The sequence below is a fragment of the Aptenodytes patagonicus genome, chromosome 3 (genome assembly GCF_965638725.1).
Source record: "Aptenodytes patagonicus chromosome 3, bAptPat1.pri.cur, whole genome shotgun sequence".
Taxonomy (NCBI): Eukaryota; Metazoa; Chordata; class Aves; order Sphenisciformes; family Spheniscidae; genus Aptenodytes; species Aptenodytes patagonicus.
Window position 1 is genome coordinate 111,966,242 of NC_134951.1, and position 21,871 is coordinate 111,988,112.

General features: G+C 44.6%; 1 protein-coding gene across 3 annotated transcripts in view; it reads left to right on the top strand.

The window, feature by feature from the left end:
- The window catches only part of COQ8A (coenzyme Q8A), a 48,363-nt gene that overhangs the window by 15,987 nt on the left and 10,505 nt on the right, over positions 1-21,871 (top strand). For all 3 annotated transcript variants that reach the window (XM_076334698.1, XM_076334700.1, XM_076334699.1), the window contains exons 4-7: positions 846-912; positions 10,095-10,169; positions 17,414-17,536; positions 21,650-21,735. In XM_076334698.1, the coding sequence (XP_076190813.1) occupies positions 846-912; positions 10,095-10,169; positions 17,414-17,536; positions 21,650-21,735 (351 nt within the window). The remainder of the gene's footprint in view (positions 1-845; positions 913-10,094; positions 10,170-17,413; positions 17,537-21,649; positions 21,736-21,871) is intronic.

The following is a 21,871-nucleotide window of genomic DNA, read 5'->3' on the forward strand; positions in this document are numbered from 1 at the left end:
CAGCTGTAGGCTACAAGGGTTTGAAGACTGACCTAAAGAGTCTATCTTCTCCTTGAAGGGCCCCGTTCCCTTTAGCTAGTTATTTTGCTATGGCTGTGAAGAATGAATTGGACCCAAGCTCCTCTCAGTGAAGGCTGTGGCTTCCTGTACTGTGTCTTGCAGTCCTTCTAGAGGTGGAGGGAATGTTGCCCTGAGCATTAGTAGATTGGAGAGTAGCGTAGCTCACAATTGTTGCTTTAGTGCTTCATGCCCTTGTGTGAGACAGCGCAGAAAGCCCACAGCAGAATTCACAGTGGAGATACTTGCCATCTGCTCTGACCTTCTGCCTCCTTCCCCAAACCCAGTATCAGATGCCACTGTGGGTTCACTCGCTCAGGATATTGTTTTGATGAGACTGTATGCTTCTGCTGCTCCAGCTGTTGTACTTGGGGGAATTATCTACAGTACTGTGAACCTGATAACCTTCCATGAGTTTTATTTCCATGTGTGGAAGGGAGTTTGGGTTGGCATTGCGCTGCTTCTCCAAGTTCAAAACATAAGGGCTGCTGAGGTGAAAGTAAAAATGGGGTTTCTAAACATGGTTGTCAGCTCTTCTATCTTTCCTACCTTCTTGTCCACTCCTCTGCTTAGTGTATGTTTCAGTTCATGGTGTGTCTGTTCTGCAGTGTGTTCACTTGAAAATCTCGCAACATATATAAGGCTTGGTGTTCAAGAAAAGCTTTCTGTAGCACAGAGTTGTTCAAGTGCTTTCGAAGTTGCACTCTCCATTTGCAGGTATCTGACCATATGCCCAGTTCATTTGTGGATTTCTTCTTGTTTTGTTTTCCTTTCCCTCTCTGCTGCAGCTCAGTGAGCGGGCCCGGGAGAGGAAGGTTCCTGTCACAAGGATCGGACGGCTTGCCAACTTTGGAGGTCAGTTTGCACACCCACATTTGTGAAGTCACTACGCGTGCACGTACTGATTAATGGCTGGCTGTGACAGTCCTCCTGCTGAAGCATTAGTTGGTTCTATTTTCTAGTTAAGCTTGCTAATAGGAAAGTGCTTTCCCACAAACAGCTAGTTAGCTCAGAGCTTGATTTGGGCTTTTTCATTACAATTATGGATCTTGGCCTTTAGTCAGAATGAAGTTATACTTTGAATCCTGTCTTCTGTCACTCTTATATCTAACTGCTGCTGGGGTAGTATGGCAAAGAAAAAAGCTCCCCACCTAAACACACCTTTCAGATGCGTTCAGCAAGCTACCTGTAAACAAGAACTACAGAGTTGGCATGGCTTTTCATTTGTCTTACGATGGCAGGCTGATATATTCCTGGAGCTTAGTTTTTGTATACCTGTTCTGAAATGGAAAAAAAAAAGTCACTCTTAAGAGAGTATAGGGCAGATGACTTGGGAGTGCATAGTAGAACTGCACATCTTCATGGTAACACATACTGGGCTGTGCTGTTTTACGAGAGGGAGAGAGAGTGAGGTGCAGGTTGTTCTCCAGTGTGTACAAATACCTGGGTCCTGCATATGTGAGGAAACTCTCCTTCTAGTCCTCACAGTATGCTGTTACTGTCAAGCGTAGACAGCTGGAGCAGCTGTTATTTTAAATAATTTTTTCCCAAACTTATCCTTGCTACTTCTCTGAACAGTGGTTAAATATAAAATATATCCTTTTGGTATTGATTTTTGAGTGGGGAGATCATAATAGTCAAGGTTTGATTTACTTAGCCATTGCTTATAAACCATTTTCTCCCAGGAAGGATGTGAAGTCTGAGCTTGTAAGATCAAGCTAGCTGAAACCTATGTGAATTTTATTTGCAGAATGGGACTTACTATGTTAAAAAGCAGCTAAATGTCTTTAGTAATATTAACAGATGGTGCTTATCTAATGTCTTGTATCCAAAGCCATCAAAGGACTTAACATCTTCCTGAGAAAAAGGGAACTATCACAGTATTGCTATCACAGTGGAAAAGATGATCACAGCTAGTCTTACTTAGCTAATCATTAGATGAGTAGTCTCTCTGTTGTTTGGGGGGTTTTTTTTGGGACCGTAGTGTTTTGAGATGGTAATAGCCTATCTAGGTTTGAACAGTCTCTCCCAAGTAGCATGTTAGGCTCTTGTGATTCTCTTCCACAAATTTGATAGAGAAGCACATGTGCAAAGTAGACATCGTTGTGTTACAGATCCCAGAAGAAAGAAAAATAGCCTGTCGAATGTAATTCAGATCAACTATTATATAAAAAAAACAATTATTCTTCCTCTGTGTGTTTCTTTGTCAGAGTAATACGCACACTAGGAGGACTTGGGGCAGGGACTGATTCTATGCAGTGCAGGAATAAACAGCAAGTGAGTTTTGTGATAACATAAGGTTTTAATGCTGGTCAGATTTCTTTAACCCTGTCATTCATTGCAGGCGCTCTGGCTTCTCAGCATGTTTAGTATTCCTTAAAGGGAAGGAGGATTCGTGATCTGCTTTTTGGAGTAACAAGGCACCACTTTAAAACTCACTTGACTTCTTTGTTTTTAAGTTCTAGTAGCATACAGATCTCCGTTCTAATCTAGTCTTGATTTGTATGGAAAGTGTCACAGCACTTTTAGCTGTCATCTTCCAAATTTATCTGTGGCTGCTTGCTGACAGCCGGTGGATGTGAAGTGGCAGATGACCAAATTTTCTGTGAACTTTGAGTTCCAGCGCTGTCGCTGTGCGCTCCAGCTCTGGGCACCCAAGGCTGTTGCATGAGGAAAGGCTGACTCATGCTTCAAGGGGAAATATTACTAACTACCTGTCTTCTCCTAACCTCAGGATAAAAAACAAAACAAAAAACCCCACCAAACCAAAACCACGAAGGGAGAGTAAGAAAGTAAGAGGTTGTTTATAAGCAGCATCCTCAGTCATATCTGTGTGTGTCACCTATTTTTTTGGTCTTGCCCTTCTCCTCCAGTTGTCTGTTTTATATGATTGAAATTGCTGGCAAGACAGAGCTCTTGCTTTCAGACTGCTTTTGGGGGGACACTGGTGCAAAAATGGTGTTCAGATTCTCTGGTCTCTGCGATCTTTTGTTAGCATTCATTGCTTATCTTTCCCTCTGAATTTTTCCTCGCAACAGCAAGGAGAAGTAGTACTGTCAGTACACTGGCTAACAAACAAGGGATATGGCCTATAGGTAGGTTTTTTTCCAGTTTAAGAAATCCCTTGGTAATAACTTTGGTAGGCTGTGGGTAATGCTTGAAGAAGGTTTCTGAGGGTGTGGTGAGTCTGAAGTGGTGTGGGCAGCCCCACATGGGAAGGACTACCTGTAATGAACATTTCTTAATGGTCAGATCTTGATCCAGACTGATACGAGCTTTTAAACAGCCTCTAGAACTGCATGGAAAGAGGGACTCCATTTATAGCGAGGAGCAGCTCCTGCTTGCTATTTGCTCCGAGTTTAGAGTGTTTTTTCTGACCTGCACATGGCCTTAACAGAGCCAGTGCAATTGTGAAACCCCATCAGCTAATTCTAGTGTGGCTTTTCCTGACTGGCTCTTATCTGATGAGGAATGTTCTTTTCAAATTGCATCTTTATAAAGCATTTTAAATGCTTAAACCAGGAAACATTAGCTGATGGCAAGAGCTATGGTGTACCATTCACTTTTACCCGTTTTTGATTCCTCTGAAGTTGTTGGTGACCTTTGGCTTATAGTTGACTGTTTTCTTCTTGGACTGTGAGCAGGGGAAGGTGGTACTTGTGTGACTCTCCTAGCTACTTACTGTCCTCACTGCCAGTCCTATCTGGGCATTATTCTCAGGACTAATGCAAGAGGTAACGTGTACAATTCTTAAAAAATATCTGCAAGCTGAAGAGTGAGGCTGATTAAGAGAGTCTCATGAGGGCATAGGAGGCAGTTTCCAACTGAGATGAGAATTGATTTTTGCTTTTCTAAGTTCCAACCCAACTTAATGTATTTTTGTTTTGTGTTTTTTTTTTTTTTTTTTTAGAGAAGGCAAGATAAGCTTGAAGTAAACTAAGTGTTTCAAAGCTCAGTGGTAGGTGAGTTGGAAGTTCCCTGTGCCTGCACAGTGTGTGTTCTCTCTCATGCATTTTCTCTTGTCTTGACTTTTCAATGGAAGTCGGAAACAAGGTGTAGGATGATTTAATGAGAGTCTGCAATTACATTATTGGTTTTTGGGAGCACCTGCTGCTGCTGAGGGATGATGGTTAACAGCTGGAAGGAGCCCTTTTGCAGGGGATGTCACTCTTAACCTGTGGAATAGTAGTGACCCAGCTCTGTCCTTGCTTCCTAGGACATTCAAATGATCAGAATTAAATAGGGGATAGCAGGGTTGGGGGGGGTTGTGATTATTTCCTGCTCTACCAGTGGCCTCTTCGCATTGCCTTGAAAATAATTAAAGGCAGGAGGCTGCTCCGTATCCGTGAGGGAGTGTAGCTTAGAGCAAGTAAGCTTTTTGTGTACGATTTGTTTCTTCTGTGCTTTGGGGTGCCATCTTCATTTGAAGACCCCAGGAAATCATTGTGGGAAATATAATGGCTGAGGTGGATTCTTCCCCTACCACCTCCACACCAGTCAAACTAGCATTTGACTCTTGACTTTTCTTGGTGGGATAAAAACCACTTTTTTCTTTATTTCCATATTAGAACAACATCATTTTAGACTTGTAGAAGATGGAAAGATGTTTAGTAGGTCAAAAGCAGAGTTCACGTAACTATTCCTGGGGTTCAGATAGCTGAATTCCGATGCTATTGGCATGATCCTGTTCACACTTGAATCATTCGTCCTCTGTCTTTGCATGTTTTTTGTTGTCCCCCTGATGTTATAGGGAACGCTGATCTCTCAGCTGTGGTGTCAGAACACTCTGGTGGGTGATGGACAAATTAGTAATAGGAGGCAGAAATACTTGGACTGCAGAGTTTGCCTGGCTTCTCACCTCTTCTGGGAGCAAGGAACATTTCGCTGGAAAGATTGAAGATCACTTTCTCCAATGCTTGCGTGTAATACTGAGCTAATGTTTCTCTGTAATTAGCACAAGATCCTCTGCTAAACTTTTGTCCTTTATATGTATTTTTGTATGCTTCTTGCAGCAGCTGGAGTGAGTGACTGCTGTAGCTGTATTTATAGTACTAAATATCATCCTTGATTTTTATTTGTTTATTTTATTTTTTCTTCCCAGGATTGGAATTGGTAAAACAGATTTTTCTGCAGTTTTTTGTTCCATGCTTGTTTTGTAGCCTGATGGGTCATCAGTTCCACCCACACAGTTCTTGATCTTTTCTTTATTTCTATTCTCCCTTCCTTGCATCATTTGACTTTTCTAAGCAGTTTCTGTCTCCCTTAATCCTATTCCTGGTTTGTAAGTTTATTATTTTAATGATATAATAAGATCCTTTTGCAATAAAGAAAATTCAGGAAGCTTGCAGTGAAGTCTAGATCTAATGTGATTGTAGCAATTTTTGGGAAAAAAAAAACAACAAAAAAACCTAGCCTCTTTAGCGTATACAGGACTGACAACTACAGGATTCAGATTGTCATGCTAGTGACAAGTGAGTGTGGCTTTCTTCTGGTGAGCTTTTAATGCTCAGAAAGCTAGTGGAAATTGATGCATAACTGTCTGCAGCTTGCAATGTGTTGTGTGTGGTGCTTGCAGTGTTTGACGTGACCAAAACCAGGGCACAGGCTGCTCCAGGGGAGAGTCTCACCCACCCCTGTGCCTGGCAGGCTGAGCAGTGTGATAACAGCCCATTCAGTCTCCTGTTTGTTTTGTTGTGTCAGTTGCTGAGCAAGAGGATTCTTCCTGAACAAAAGTGATTCCAGATCAGCTCTTGATGGGCTTGGTTTGAAGTGTAACGGGTGCTGGAGATGCCTGGAAAATATCTGAAGAGGTACTCTGCTGGTGTAAAACCAGGTGGCGTTTTCAGGCTTGAAATAATCTGTCTGCGTAAAGTGCAAAATGCAGGAGTGTGACTTTCTGGAGGTGCTCAGGGATGTTATTTTCCAAGGTGCTGAACCGTGGCTGTTCAGTGATGCTGAAAATTGTCCCAAAGTGATTAATCTTCGAGGAAATACTCATCTTGCAGACAAGGAAAATGAAGGACGCTAGGAGTGACTTGTGCGAGGTCAGTAGGCTAGTGGCCCAGAGGAGGAGAGTGCTTTTCTACAGCCGTGCAGCTTCTTTGGAGGGATGACTTGTTCCTGGTAACAGGTGAAAGGCTGGCAGTGTGTGCTGGGTTGACCTTGGCTGACAGCTAAGCCCCATGCAGCTGCTCACTCGTTTCCTCCCACAGCAGGACAGAATAGGAAGAGCAAAAGCGAGAAAACTTGGGAGTTGAGATAAAGACAGTTTAATAGGTGAAGCAAAGCTGCATGTGCAAGCAAAGCAGCAAGAGGAATTCATTCACTACTCCCTATCAGAAGGCAGATGTCCAGCCACTTCCTAGGAAGCAGGGCCTCAGCATTTGTAGCAGTTACTTGGGAAGGCAAACACCGTAACCCCAAACATCCCCCCCTTCATCCTCCTTTCTCCAAGCTTTTGCTGCTGAGCATGATGTTATATGGCATGGATATCCCTTTGATTTGGATCAGCTGTCCTGGCCGTGTCCCCTCCAAGCCTCTACCCCACCCCCAGCCTACTCATTGCAGGGGCAGAGTGGGGAAAAAGAAAAAGCCTTGATGCTGTGCAAACACTGTCCAGCAACAGCTAAAACACTGGTGTGTTATCAACACTTGCAGTCACAAATCCAATACACAGCATGATACAGGCTGCTATTGTTGTCATTTAACCCGGCAGGCAACTAAACACTACACAGCCGTTTGCTCACTTCCCCCCCGCAGTGGGATGGGGGAGAGAATCAGGGGGGGAAAAAAAGTAAAACTCGTGGGTTGAGATAAAGACAGTTTAATAGGACAGAAAAGGAATGGAAAATAGTAATAATGATAAAAGAATATACAAAATAAGTGATGCACAATGCAATTGCTCACCACTCGCTGACCGATGCCCAGCCAGTCCCCGAGCAGCGGCCCCCCCAGCCAGCTTTCCCCCAGTTTCTGTACTGAGCATGACGTCACATGGTATGGAATGTCCCTCTGGCCAGTTGGGGTCCGCTGTCTTGGCTGTGCCCCCTCCCAGCTTCTTGTGCACCTCCAGCCTTCTCAGTCGGTAGAGCATGGGAAGCTGAAAAGTCCTTGACTAGTGTAAGCATTACCTAGCACCAACTAAAACATCGGTGTGTTATCAACATTATTCTCATACTAAATCCAAAACACAGCACTGTACCAGCTACTAGGAAGGAAATTAACTCTATCCCAGCCGAAACCAGGACAGTTATGAAGAAAATTAACTCCTGTTTCAGCCAGACCCAGTACACAGCATTATTTGTGTTCAAATAACATGTGCCTAGACCACAGCCTTTCAGATGGGTGGGTGTGCAGAAGAGGCCTGGAAAACAAATTTGATTGGCATTTCAGGAAATGAGTGGTGTGGCTCTGAACCCTCCTGTCTAGTACTTGCTTTCTGAACCCTAGAGCGTTAATCTGGGTTGTAAGATGAGGAAAGGTTGAGTTTTCCACACTGTTTTTTGTTATGTGAGCTGTGAGTGCTCCAAATGCCACACTGAATGAAATTCAAGTTGGTGAAGGAGAAGGTAATACGTTCCTAAGTTCAGGGTCAGAGTGATCCCTAGCACTGGTGTTAGTGGATGGAGTTAGAGCCGTGAGGAATTTAGCCCATTATTTAATTCCGTAATTTCATAGTTCTTCTGATAACTTGGTAAGAACAAAGGAATAACGTGAGCGACTGAGACTTCTGAAAAGTGGCAGCTTTTTCTAAGCCCTGGACGTTCAGGGAAAGGGCCAAGTTTTGGTATTGCTTTGAGAAATAAAACTTTGAATTGTCACCTGTTTCTTGGTGATAGAAGGCTACATATACAGCTGACTTAATTTTTGCAGGCTTGATTGCTAAGAAGCAGCAGACACCGAAGATGCACATGATCCTGCACAGTCTCAAGAGTATTATCTACCCTCCTGCTACCACATTTAGAGCAGGGCTGCGTATGCCTTCAGATGTTTCCAGGTAGTTACTGAACATTTGAAGTCGGAATGCTACATTGCATTTTCATGTAATGCCCTGAGCTAAATATTTTGCTGCGCACTGTGATTATAGTATGAAGATGCTTGAAGCCTTTGTTTAAACTTCAGATCTTTAAACCTTCATAGCTGTTTAACAGTGAACTTGTTTATGCCTGGCTTTAGTTTATTTGAAATCATTGTTGACTGATGATTGGAGTTCATTTTCTAGCAAATTGGACAGAGTGGAGCAGTGAACAAATTCTAAAGGGAGCTATTGTAACAGAAGCTCTTTTTCTAGCGTAGTCTACAATATGGTTCAGTTCAGACGCTCAACTGTGTACGGCCATGAGAGGGGAGGTGTGATGCACGCTTGTTTGGAGTCTGATCTTGGAGAGGGGAGGTGTGACACACACGTGTTTGGAGTCTGATCATGCCTACACTGATATAAAACACAAGCTGCTTTGAAAATTATTTCAGGGTTTTTTAATCGAAGTATTATAATGTTAAAATCATGGCATTCTGTGAAAGTTATATTTTTTCTGAATGTAGATTTCTGTATTATGCCATATGCTCTTAAACGTTCATGTGCAACGGAGAATGAAAAGTTGTCTGACAGTTAAATAGCACGGGAGTGGCCCTGGAAGCAGTCCTCGTGAAGGCCTTGTAATGTCACTGGTGCCTCCTGTGCTTCATTCACCCTATGCTGGATTCTTTGACCCAGTGCATGTGGTCTGCAAGATTGCAAGATGGAGCTGTTTCTGAAGCAGACGGACTGTGCAAGTTCGAAATTTTATTGGTAGAGGTGGGGTTGTAATTACCTGATGGAAGAGAGTAAAAACTCACTGTGCAAAATGAGGTTCAACTTGTTTGTGCCCAGGCTTCCTCACTTGAGACTACAAAACGTGTGCACACATGCACAAAATGCCACGCGCTGGTCAGCTATGCTTCCTTCATTGTACTCGGTGTCCCCGGGTTGTTTTACCTGGGAGGCTGTCTCATAGTGCCTCAACAGGGCTTGGGGTGCTTGGAAAACATGCACAGCCAGTACTGCTAGCAGTGTGGGAGTTAAGGCATGGCGGGATGCACCATTGCTGAGGAGATGTGAAGGAGCACTAGCTGTTCTGGTTGCCTATGTCATTTATTATCTGGAAGAATAAATATTTTGAAATTGGGAAGGCAGTGAGACCTTTGATAGTATGGATTACTGCATGATTAGATCTGTGTCTCATTTAATCTTTGGTGGCTTTGGTCAGGTTAGTGGAGGCAGATAATGCTTCTTTTGTAGTTGTAGCTTAATCTGTGGCTGTGAGACAACACCCTAGAATTCACTGCTTGCAAGGGTGATAGTGCACGTGGAGTGCTGGTGTTTGGTCGCATGGTCTTACGGTTGCTGTGCGGGGTTACTCCCCAGCACTGTTCCTTGGAATTGCAGCTTACAACACTGCTTGCATAAGGTGGGCCTCAGGAAAAACATGTTTCTGTTCATCATAATCAACGGGTACGTGGAAGTCAAAGACAGCTAACGAGCACAAATAAACCTGAATGCTTAGGCAGTAGGGTCACAGAGCCTTAAACTCTACTGGCAGCGGCTTCATCTAAATAGTTTTCCCTCTAATGTGGTGGCTTGGTGGGAGGTGAGGGGGATTCTGTTTTTTCCTGAGAATGGTACTTTGAGAACTATGTTTGTGAGATTTTTTTTTCTTCCCTTCTAAACTCCACGATCTGAGTCTACAGCAGGACCTGAGCCAGAGCACAGAGCTCTGAGTAGCAGCTGTTGACATGCTTTATATATATATTATTTGGACATCCCAGACTGGCCTAGCCTCTGATACCTGGCTGGCGTGCTGGGCTGAAGAAGTACAGGAGAAAACTCTTCTGTGTCAAATTTGAAGGTGATTCCATTGCAAAAGCCAGGATGTTCTAATCAAGCTGTTTTGCTGCTGTGCATTTGACCATGTGGCTCAAGGTTAATTACAGAAAATGCCTCTGTAAGTGGCTCAGAAGGTGTTTTTCATTCTGACCTGGGTCTCTTTCTTATTTTAAAGGACTAGCTGTTGGTCTTGGCATTGGGGCATTGGCAGAAGTTGCAAAGAAGAGCCTTAGACCTGAGGAACGCAATGGTAAGGCCTTTCTACATCCTCATTTTTTTTTTTTTCTCCCCCTTTTTTTTTCTTTTTTTCCCCAGACACAGTTTACCTGCATTTGCAAGATTTTATTCTTTTGAAAGCTGGGACAGTGAGGCAGTCAGAATAACGGGCATGTGGATAGTTCTTTTAACATAATCCTTCTCCGCCTCCAGACTCTTCTCCCATTTAAGTACACCACAGCCTCACTATGTAGACAGAGGTCAGAGGTATATGCGAGAGAATGAGTTTATGCCAGCACAATTCGTACAGCTTACTTTCCCACAGCCACCCCTGAGTTTGAATACTATCCCTGTGCCTGTTCTTGGATTGCCTTGGCCTAACAATTTCCTTTAAACTGTTCAGTGAAACCATGTAGCTCTATCAGTACAGAAACTGTAGATGAGCCTGTATGTCTGAAAACTTTGTTAGTGGTTGCAGTCTGTTTGAGATTTAAGGATGTTCTGCCTGGGAGGAACTTCGAGGATGGCTGCTCTCTTTTAAGAGAGACAAAACACTTTATGTACATGTTAAATGGCAATTATCTACTTCCAGTATCTATATTTTGCCTTCTTCTAAAGGATTCTCATAACAGGTCAAAAGGCTGTGCTGTGCAAATCGACCTGATCCTGTTTTCTTCCCAGCTTGTTTGAAGTTGGAGGTAAAATATTCCTAAGTTGTACCTGGCCATGTCATGGTGGCTTTCTTCTAAGCTTATGTGTTGGTAAAACATGGTGGTACTGAATGGTTGTGTGTGGGTGAATGGTTTAGGGCATAGAAAGTACACGGTGTTCTTTCCTAGAAAACATGAGATTACTCTAAAGCTTATGGCTCCATTCACTTGTTTCTTAAAAGCTGTGGTGGGATGCTGCAAAATGTAAAGTTCTTTGTTACAGTTATTGCAGGCTGTTTGGTCTTCAGCTGGTCTCCGTGGTTTGGCTAGCATGTTTGTGTGTTTACGTTATTTCCAGTGACTGGAGGGAACTGATGAAAGGGATAAGCACTTGCAGCTAGAAGTAAAAATGAAGTCAAATCGTTCCTGGTTCAGAAGCATTGCTTTGAGATAATGACAACTGCTGGGTCCTTGTAACTTCATTCTGTGGCCAGTAGTATTCTGCTACAAGGCCACTTTGTGTCTTCCCCCTGGTCTTCTTTGGGGGTGGGGAAAGGATGGAGACTGAGGTAGTGTGAACCTCTATTCCAGGAGGTACTGGAGTGGCTGAAAATTGAAGAAATTTGGAGGGGGGAGAACCCTAAAAAAACCAACCAACCAACAAAACCCCAATGAAAAAACCCAAACCAAAAAACAACACCCCAGCAGATGAAACAGGTTCCCTGTGGTGGGGGGACAGGGGCGAGGCAGGGGTTGTGTGCCACCCAGGACACTACTTGTTAATACTTGCATCTTTGTATTCCCCGTACAACTAGGCAATGCAGAGCAGCCCAGCAGAGAAAAAGGATCCTTGGCAAAGAGTTGTTGTTTCTCTCCATGACCTGAGGTGTTTAAGGCTGGGTGGGTTTCTTTGCTTTGATTTAAAAGCATGCATTCAGGCAAACATGGCCCATCCTGTAGAGAAACCTTGAAGGTTTTTGCTTTCAGCGCTTGTGATGTTTGACAGGTTGTTCATACCTGTTGGAAACTGATGATTTGCTTTGCTTTTAACAGAGGAGAAATTGCACAACTGTTGGTATTTCTCTGTTTGCCAGATTATTTTCTAATTGGGTACACCCCACATTGAAAACGTGAGCTTGCAGAGCTATGAAATTTGAGGGAATAACATGAGCTTTGTTTCTCTTCCTTACAGCATGAGAAAGGATTTTTTTTTTTTTTTTTTTCTGTAGAGGGCAACAGACACTTTTTCCTTGCAATAAAGCAACTGCACCTTTAGACTTTTTTCTTCTTGCTAGGTAAACTATTATTTTCCGGTGTAACTATAACTTGGTGCCAGAAGCCTGCTCTACAGTCTGAGTCATGCTTTGGGAAGAGTAATTTTCTTGAACAAACCTTGATTAAAGAATAAGGTAATAAGAACTGTTGACTTCGATGCTAGGCAAGGGAGTTAGAAAATGACCTGGCTCTTATTTTTAGCTGCCTTGCTTTCGTTCTTGCTTCTCTTCTTGCTGTCATGTCTTCTTGGATAAGAGCTTGGAGCAGTAGTTACAATGTAAAGGACAAGGGTAGTGGGACTGAGAATGGGCCAAAAGCAGCAAGTGTTTGAGGTGAGGCAGATGTAAAAGACTATTTCAGCCCTCATACTCTCTTGGAACTTCTCAGGCCAAGGACACAGGAAAGTCTCCAGGTGACTCAGCTACAGCCTCTAGCTAGTGTCCTTGGATGTGTTTTCCACAGGATTTTACAGTGGTGGGTAAGGCTCCATGGATGACAACTCCCTCCATGGGCTCTGCTCCTGCAGAAATGCATGGCAGAGGATATATACACAGTTTTGAGTCCAAGATCGCATTTTCTTACTGTTCTTGTGGCAGTACCAGCCTTAGCTGTTCTTGGAGGAAATCTCTTGACATAGGTACCTCTACGTTTCTCTGAAAAAAACACCTCTGCACCCCTTTCATGACTTCATCTTGAGGCATTTGTGTCCAAGTTTTCTGGCTGCCAGCACCGTAAGCTTGGGCTAAGACGTGTCTTTAAGAATGACAGATTGTCCTGTTCTCTGGAAGCTGGTAGAGGATTGTCCTTTCTCTCCCCACTGCTGCAATATTAATAGCAACTTCTTGGCACTTCAGACTTAAACAAGTGGGTTGTGTATATGCCCAAAGGCATGCCTAAGAATTTCACGCTCTTACTGACATCCAGGAATGACGGGAAAGAGCCTTCTCTTCGTTACCCTCCTCCTGTCCAGTCAGTACAAATGAAAGTGTCTTCACGCCTTTAAAATGGATCTAGAAGCACTGGTCCTTCTGTCACAAAACTGCAAGCCAGAAACTCCTGAGCTACAAGTGATCCTAGTAACGTGGCTTGTACTAATTCTTTCCACTGCTGTTATCAAATGGAGGGACCACAAATGCCTACTCTCCTGCACATTCTCTAGCAACTGCGCTAGTGCTGATCTGTCTTTTCCTGCTCAATTTCCCCATCCTTGTTTAGTAGCCACAGGGCCCCCCTTCTCTCTCTCTGCTTTGGATTGTCTCTGTTTCCATAAACAATTCAGTTCTGAAGGGATTTTTCCTAGAACAAAAAAGTCTGGTGCAAGAGTTTGTGAATTTCTCCCTTCTCCATCCAAGCCTGATGTCCTGGACATAAGTTCTTTCCACTGCCAAATTCCTGTGAGTGAAGTTTGTTTTGTTTGGTTTTTTTAAGGGCTTGAGGGCCTCTTTAAGTTCTTTAAGTAGTTTGGTTCATCTTATTTTTTTAAAAAAGAGGAAGGCTGTACTTGATTTCCAGCGGGAATTTTCTTGGTAGGCTGATGTAGCTAATTAAAAATAACCTCCTTGGTCACTGGTGACCTTGATGGCAGTCTCAGTATTTAGAGTGTGTATCTAAAGTGCAAGGCTGACACGGGGTGGGAATGGGAGGGTAGAATAAATTTCCAGGAATAAAAATGAAAGAGTGCCCAGATAAATAGCTGCCATTACTAGTAAAGAGTCTCTGGGTTCATGGTCAACTTTGTAACTTATTAATGACCTGTACTGGGCTGTTCTACTAGGCACTGTGCAAATGCCAGGCTGGACAGAGCCCCGAAGGGCTGGCAGCTGGCCTAGGTTTGAATGTAGAGTTGTTTTCTTATGAAAAGGAATAATGCAATCTCCTTGAGTTTTCAGTCCTAAGTGCTTAGGCTATGTTCTTGACTCTTTCCTTGCCCCAAAGTTTGAGTGGCAGATGGCCCTAAAAACAAATACATGCAAAGTCCAGTGGCTAGTTCTCCATTTGACAGTAGCAAAGGAGGTGGAAAAGCACTGATACAGCTGTGAGATGCACACAGATTTGGAAGGGTTCACCCTGATTCTGGATTTGGAAAGGAAGATGTGGGTCAAGCACTCCTGAGGGCATCTGCCTGCTGCCTCTGCTGTGGAAGAGCTGACAGGCTCCAGGCACCGTGGCTGCAGGAGCCTTCATTTCTGAAGTCTCCTTGTTGCTACAGCTTGTTTAGATGTGACTTCTATTTGCATTTTTTTTTCCTTTCCTGGATGAAGTAGGTAAAAAAAAAAAAAAAAAAAAAAAACAAAAAAAACACAAACAAACCAACTTTGTGATCTTAACATGGGGAGAAAATCATTTGTAGCATTGAAAGGTACCTGCAGTGTTTGAGAAAAATGTTAACTTACTGAAAATTGGCATATTTTTTTCATGAAATTGTGCTTCCTTTCTACCTAGCCCTGGAAGGCTAAGTCTGTTTTCTGTTTTTTCCTCTTCACTTTCCATTTACATAATCCTGCTTTTGACTCTTGCTTTCAAGTTACCTTCTTGTTCATGCCTGCTTTTAGCAGAGTACATAAACAAGCAACAGCTGATCACGGGGCTGTTGGGCTGCCTGGTGATCAGGTAGTGCCCCTGTGGGCTTGACTTCAATGAGAAGCACACCAGAAGAGGATGGGGAGTGCCTGTGTTTGGCTCTTTCTCTGATAAGACTCTTAAAAATGTCAGGGTTCATTGGCTTCTGGAGGTGACTTTAATCATTAACTAACTCCTTTATCCTGCTGCAGACTCAAAGGAGGATGTTTGTGTGTGCAGGTGGTATGAAGGAAGGTAAGGCTTTGACTCAGTAGTTTCCCTAGCCCCTGTGTGTCTGTATGTCAGAGCTCATACAAGGGTTCATTTGCCTCATCACTGCAAAGGACACAGAATTTTCCTGATGGGACAGTTGAGAGCCAGAGCTCTGTTAGATGGCTCCAAGCACTCCACTCTCCAGAGCCAGCTTTTCAAGTGGGCAAAGCCACATCCTTCTGCCGTAGGCAGCTCTACCTATTCAGCCTCTCAGACTCCTTACATTCAGGATCCAGAGCAAAATGTGCTCTGAGGCTTTCTCTGTGTGATGCACATGGTGACTTCTGGGCCCCTCCTGCTTCTCTGCATCTTGCTCTCAAGCAGGATAGTTGTCCTGTGTCCTCCCTCCTGGTGTCTTTATTCCTCTCTCCTTTTCATGTACATTCTTTACTTGGGACAGGGATTTGGACAGATAGATGATGTCCCACATGCTGTGCCATCTTGCTGCTCTCCCACAAAACAGGTAAAGGAAAGGAGGGGCCAAAGGACAGGGAAAGGCAGTGCTTGGCATCCTCTGTGCACTGCTAGTGGAGAGCTCAGTGACATCACTTCTCCAGGGAAAGCTTTGTAAGCAAGCCAGCTGCTTGCTGGGGCTGAAGGGTGTCTGTCAGATCAGTAACATGCTTGGCACTTCAAGAAGGTTGTATCAAGTTGTGTGAGCAACCAGAGTTTAGACAGCAGCTACTTCAGTCAACTCTTGGTTCTTTCTCCTGTTCTCTGGCCAGTCTGAGCTCCCTCTGAATACTGTCCTGAGAGTTAGATGGAGATGGAGAGGGTCTCTTGCTGCTGTAGGCACTACATGACACACCAGTAACTTCCATCTGCCTGAGATCCTCAGGGCTGTTGCAGCTGCCATGCCTTTTTGGGCCCTGCTTGTCGTATATGTGGGTTTCAGCTGTTCTGTCCTTGGTACCCTTCCCTCTGAAGTGTTGGAAAAAAAAAAATGTAGCTCCAAGATCAGCATACTAGCTGTGGGCCCTGCAGCCTGGCTGTAAGACCCGACCTTCCTCCTCCTTGGCTCTCTGTCAGCAGGAGCTGAGCTGCAGCCCCAAGAGAAGTGGTTGGCGGGTGCCTGCCTGCCCTTTCTGTCCCCGCTCTACTGGGCATCGCCTGGAGAAGGAGTTTTGGGTTGATTCTCCCAAAGGGACCACAAAATTGAGTCAGGGTCTCCTTCCCTCCTCCTTCCCTCTCCCTTTAAAAAAAAAAAGTGGAGGGGAAGTGCTTCCTATGCCACGTAAAAACCACATCGCATACTTAGGGCCGTGGCACTGGTGTGTAGATGGCTGCAGTGATTACTTGGTGAGCCTGTCAGACATCAGGCTTTACCCTTTCTGGGGGATGGGAATGTGTGTGTTTGAGTATGTATATTTTGGGCCTTGTTCTGTGCAAGCTGATGCTTGCATGACTGCTGATGGGAGTAAGGACAGAAAGGTTTGGCCTCCTCCCTGCATGGCCTCTATGTGCAGTCAAAAGAAGTGACTAACTACATTGAGATGTTCTTCTGTCTAAAGGCAGCATCTTTCTCAGTAGCAAGCTGCCCATAAGGATGTCGCGAGGAACGCCATGCATGTGTGAGGATGTAAAAGGGAAAAAGGTTGGCAATCTTGACAACAGGAATTAATGTCCCTTCCAGCACAATTGTCTAAGAGCAGCATGGTATCAGAGATGAGAGCTCCTGCTGGGCTTCTCCTGTGAGGACTATCTCCAGCCTCCCTGGCTTTGACTAGCTTGATTAACCTCATCACAGATTTACAATCTGCTGCTTTTTCAAAATGCTACGTGCAGCCATGGTGTTTTGGGGTTATGGTGTTGGGAGAGTTTGTTTTGCCTGTGCATCAGGAGACAGTAAATTTCAGTTTGATTAGAAAAGAATGTTTTATTGTGCACTTGGAGATGTGAAAGTTGTGACTGCTCTCTACAGATGCCTAGTGCACACTCTGGATGTGCAATTGCACAGCAATATGTTTATGTATGAATCTGTGTTTTGAGCAAGAATTATTTGGTATGAGAAAGGAGGTTTGGCACTGGCATGAATCCCTGCTCCCACCCTAAGAAGTGCCAGCACATTCTCAGTTTATCCCAGTGTGCTGTCAAACCTTTTGACAGTTCCTCCGTGCTGTGGCGCACTCCTGCTGCTCTTCTGAGGCTATGGCTATGCTGCAGCCTATGGTGTGGGACTTGGGGGACCTTTACACAGCGTTTTAGGCTGAGCTAGCTGGCACAGTGAGTTCAAGCACCAACATCTGCCCAGGATCCTGGACAGTTTGCATAGCCTCCATGGATGTCTGTGCTGCTGTGACTTGCTGCTGTTGGCCCTCAAGCCAGCAATGTTAGTCACTTACATGTCACAAGACACGTGTGTCCAAGTGCAGTCCATGCCCCTGGGTTGCAGTGAAGGCACTGAGTATAGTCCTAGTCTGATTTCTCTGGGGAAGGGCAAATCTGTTGAATGTGGACTAACACAATGGATTGAGATCACTGAGGTAAGGGTGCTCTTCATCCGTACACTTTCTCTCCTTAGGAAAGAAAGCGGTGATGGATTCCAGCCCGTTCCTGTCGGAGGCCAATGCAGAAAGAATTGTGAGAACCTTGTGCAAGGTCCGGGGAGCGGCACTGAAGCTGGGACAGATGTTAAGCATTCAGGGTAAGTGGTAGCATAGGTCCTCAGCTGTCCTCCTTAGTGGTGCTGCCAGGTTGGGCAATTGATCTCTTGTGATGCATGGTCAGCTGTCTGGAATCAGTGTCAAGTGAATGTGGAGAGACTAGACAAGTGGCTTTCTCATGTGAGAGCAGTGATGGAGATACGTTTGATTCAGTTCAGTCTAATCCCAATATGAAATAACCAGATGTGTGCACTGTACACCACTACTTTCCCAATGCCCCTATTGTGTCAGGCACACAAGTGAAGTTGGTTGAAAATAAGGTGATGCTCTCTGTGAATTTTAATGTCTGTGTTAAAAGCAATTGTTGAGAAGCAGAGCTATATCACACTCTGTACACAGGTGTCCTGCTAGAAAGGAGGAGGAGGATGACAGGAACATGATCCTGTTCTTTGTTCACCAAAAGTGGTCAAGGTTATATCCACAGTCCTCTCCCATTGCAGCATGTTTATGGTTTACATGCTTTGTTGGCACTGAAGCTTTGCTGGAAAGGCCAGTACAGCTGATAACCTTATCAGGTATAAAATACTTGTTTTCATCTTGAGGAGACTTCAAACTGGTACTTACTCCATTGGGCTCTGAAGTCAGTGATCACAGGTGAAGGCATGAGTGACATTAGTGTCTGCACTGAACTGTTAGGTTACTCCTAGAAGATAGCAGGTGTGCTGAATTCAAACCTTATCTGGACCTGTCCACTTTGCCTTCCTACCCAACTTGATAGGGAAGGAAAGAACCAGCTGAAAATAGCTGTTACACTTGTCTGGAAATAGCTTTCAAGATGTCACTGAAACTGAGTCAGTGTCTGAGTGTTTGAAGTACTCGGCTTGCTTGGCTTGTGCTTCTACTTGAATTTTTGTAGGTGTTGACTGATGAGGCAGGATCTAGTATTGTATTAAATAACTTGGGCTAGCTAATAAAGCAAGACCAGCTCCCTGTTCCAGAGAGTCCTGATTGTGGCATTTCATTGTTCTTCATTTGCTAATCACTTGTTTTAGGCGTCTGGCAGGCTGATGGCAACATTAACAAAGCTAGGTGGGAGGCAGCAGCTGCTATGTCAAAGGCTGCCACCCATATGCTGTTTTCTCACCCTCTGGAAACCACCAGGTGCCAATGACTGGTGGTTCACAGTGCAGATCCAGGAGGAGCTCTTGTGCTCCTTGCTTTCTGTTGTCAGTGCCTCTGGTATGTAGGGTGAGTGAGCCATGTCTGGAAATCAGCTCTGAAGTTAACTTGTCTACCATAGGTGGGGATTAATTTAAAATTCTTAAGACACTATTGAGTTGCACCTGATGTGTGCCCGGAGCCTGGTCACAGCTGCGCTAGGCTTGGATGTGAGTGAAGAGGGAATAGCTGTGAATGGCCAGCTCTGAGGAGCAGAAATGCTCTGGGTTTTTTTCACTTGCCTGCTGTCTCCTAATGTTACTGAGCTCTGACAGCAGTGTCAAACACTTGCCGATTGACTTCACTTGGGTTTCAAGAACATACAGGCCTTTAGCAACCTCAGTGGTGCTGCCCAGCCCTCATTTGACTCTTGTGATGAGTGCGTGGAGTGCTGCGATGCCTGGCGAGAACATAGGCCCCTGGTAACCTTGCTGAGGGACAGTTGTGGTGAAATAGGTTAGACGCTTCTGACAGTATCTGGTTCTTGGGCTGGCTGTTTGGACAGGAGGGCTTCATGCAGTTCCTGCCACTTCATGGGCTTCTCTGTGGCCTGGTGAGTTTGAATTGGCTTCTTCTATTAACAGGGAGGTGTGCTAATTGAGCACAGGGGCTCTGTGTTGCCTTGTCCAGGTGCAGCTGAGCATCTGGGAGCTAAACCACCCAGAAGTTAAAGCAGTGTCCTTAAAAACCCTGATGTCTGCTTCTGGGAGTCAGTGGCTTTGTTATGGACCCACATCCCTGAAGGTCATCCACAGAAAGGATGCCAAGGGCCTAAAATCATCCCGTGTTCTGGTGCGTGTGCTCTGGAAGATGTTGGAAAGGTAGCTGCATTTGCCAGTTGAGAGTGCCCTGCCTTGACTCTTGCTTCGTGTTTCGTTCTGGTAATGCCTCATCAGTTTACCACAAAGATGTATAACCTTGTTCATCAGCATGTTGTAAGCCTCGTTTTGTCAGAGTTGCCCCCGCAGCATGACTGATTTTTAACATTGCTGCTGAGTTTCTGTACAGTCAGTCTGGACTTGCAGGTTTCTTGGCTATTTGGCGTTGCGCTAATGAACCATGCAGTGGTGGTCAAGCAGCCCCAGATAAGAATGGTCTCTCAGACTAAAGGTTGAAATCTTGTGAGTTCTTTGGATGTCAGCAATAAGAAAAATAACAGAAGTTGATCCTAAATACCTGTGGCAGACCCTGATACCTTGACACAAACTGCTTCTAGGAGCAGGAGTCACTTCTAGTGAGGTCCATTCTCTTTCTGCACAGTCATCCTAGGAGGCGCAGGTTATCATGTTACAGCATGATGGCTAATACTTTCACATACCCCTGAGAATAGTTTTTATAATGTTCAGAGGCTTGGCAGTGATACACCATCACTGTGATGATAGAGCAGAAGTTTCTTTCAGTGTTTGGAATGCTCACGCAAATGCAGTATCTAGCCTTCTTGCAGGGTTATAACGTCACAACGGGAGATTTACCTGCTGTTCCTGCAAAGCCTGTTAATTTCTGACTTGCAGTGACAGAGTGGGAGCTCCTCTTAAACTCCTGTTGATTCCACAGTGGGGTTTTGTTAGTACATTTAAATGCTGCTCATGGCTTCGGTGGGAATTCCTAAACAACGCTAAGTGTTAATGTCGCGTCTCTGTACTTTTCTCACCATTCCTTCCCACCCCTCTTCCCAGGGCAGTGCTCTTAAGGTAGCTGTTTGTTTCTTGTTTCCTGGGATAGACTTATCCATGTATGTGCATCTGTAAATGCAGAGGAATGATAGATTTTTGAGTGTCACAAGTGCATGTGCAGGTTGATTTCTCAAGATGAAGGCTGGTAGCCTGGACTTTTTTCCAGTGTTGGGAGAGCAGCAGATAAATCTAATTCCTCCATAAGCCTTTATGAAGTGAAAAGTTTGCCAGAACTGGTGGCTTTTCTCAGGGCTGTTGTAAAAGCCTTCGCTCAAAGGAGGGGACTAATTTTTCAAGATGCCCCTACCCCTCCTCTTTCTTATGAGTGTAAATATTTCCTTGCTAAATCCTTCTGACTCTTAAAATAACTTCTGGCTCAGCTGTGTCTTCTTCTGCCTGCTTGTAGTTGCTTTGCATTTGGGTAGTTGTTTACAGTAGCAGATGCTGAATCTTGATTCCTCTAAGAGTTCAATACTTGCGTAAGTGGTATTTTACCATTGCACAGCTTTCTAGAGAAGCTGCTGCCCCTTAGAATGAACTGGATTAAACCATGCTGTGAACCTGGGAGTGTTGGGATGACTCTCCACAGGGTTCCTTCTGTGACCTGTGTTTCCGTGACACAGTGGCCTCTCCTAGACCTGAATGCTGTATTGCTCTCAGCGAGAAGACGGGCTGGTGGATGACGGAAGCTTGTGCAGAGCACTCTGCTCTTGGGTTTGTGCAACCTGCCATCACACCAAAAGCCTCCATGCTGTGCGGAGCTGCCCACTGCTCTCAGCAGTGCTGCTGGGCAAAGCCAGGGAGCACTATGACAACTGATGCTTAATTCCAAAGTATACAAAGTTTCTCAGCATGCTTTCTAGCGTATTCATACTTTGTCTTTCCCTTGCTAATTGGGAGGGGGTGCACGGAAACTTTCTCCTGCTGCAGCAGGAGGGTAGCTTAGGAGATGTTTGGGTAATATGTAGGTTTCTTGCGAGAGTGAAAAGGAAGGAGTAGCTTTTTCCCTCTGTTTGGTACTTGTGCACAGGACTTCTGTTTGGCTCATTTCTAAAGGTGTGATGCCTCAGGAGATGGGCCTCAGGTGCCTACTTCTGGGTACGGAGAGTTTCTGAACTAGAACTATTTCCAAAACCTTCACTGGGGTGTGCTTGGGAGCAGGATAACCTGGCTTGTCTGAATGCAGGTGCATGTTTCTTTGTGTGCTGAAGAACTGGAGAATGCAGTGCCTGCATTGACTGCCATGTGCTTTTCCCTTGGCAGATGATGCCTTCATCAACCCCCATCTCCAGAGGATTTTTGAGCGTGTACGTCAGAGTGCTGACTTCATGCCGATAAAGCAGATGATGGTAAGAAATATTCCTTCCTGCTTATCAGGGGAGGAGGGACAATAACAGAATAGACGTCACCTGTGACATTCCCCAGTAGGGGAGGTAGATGGAGATTAAGAGTATTCTTTCAATAAATGTTGCATATTTTCAACTG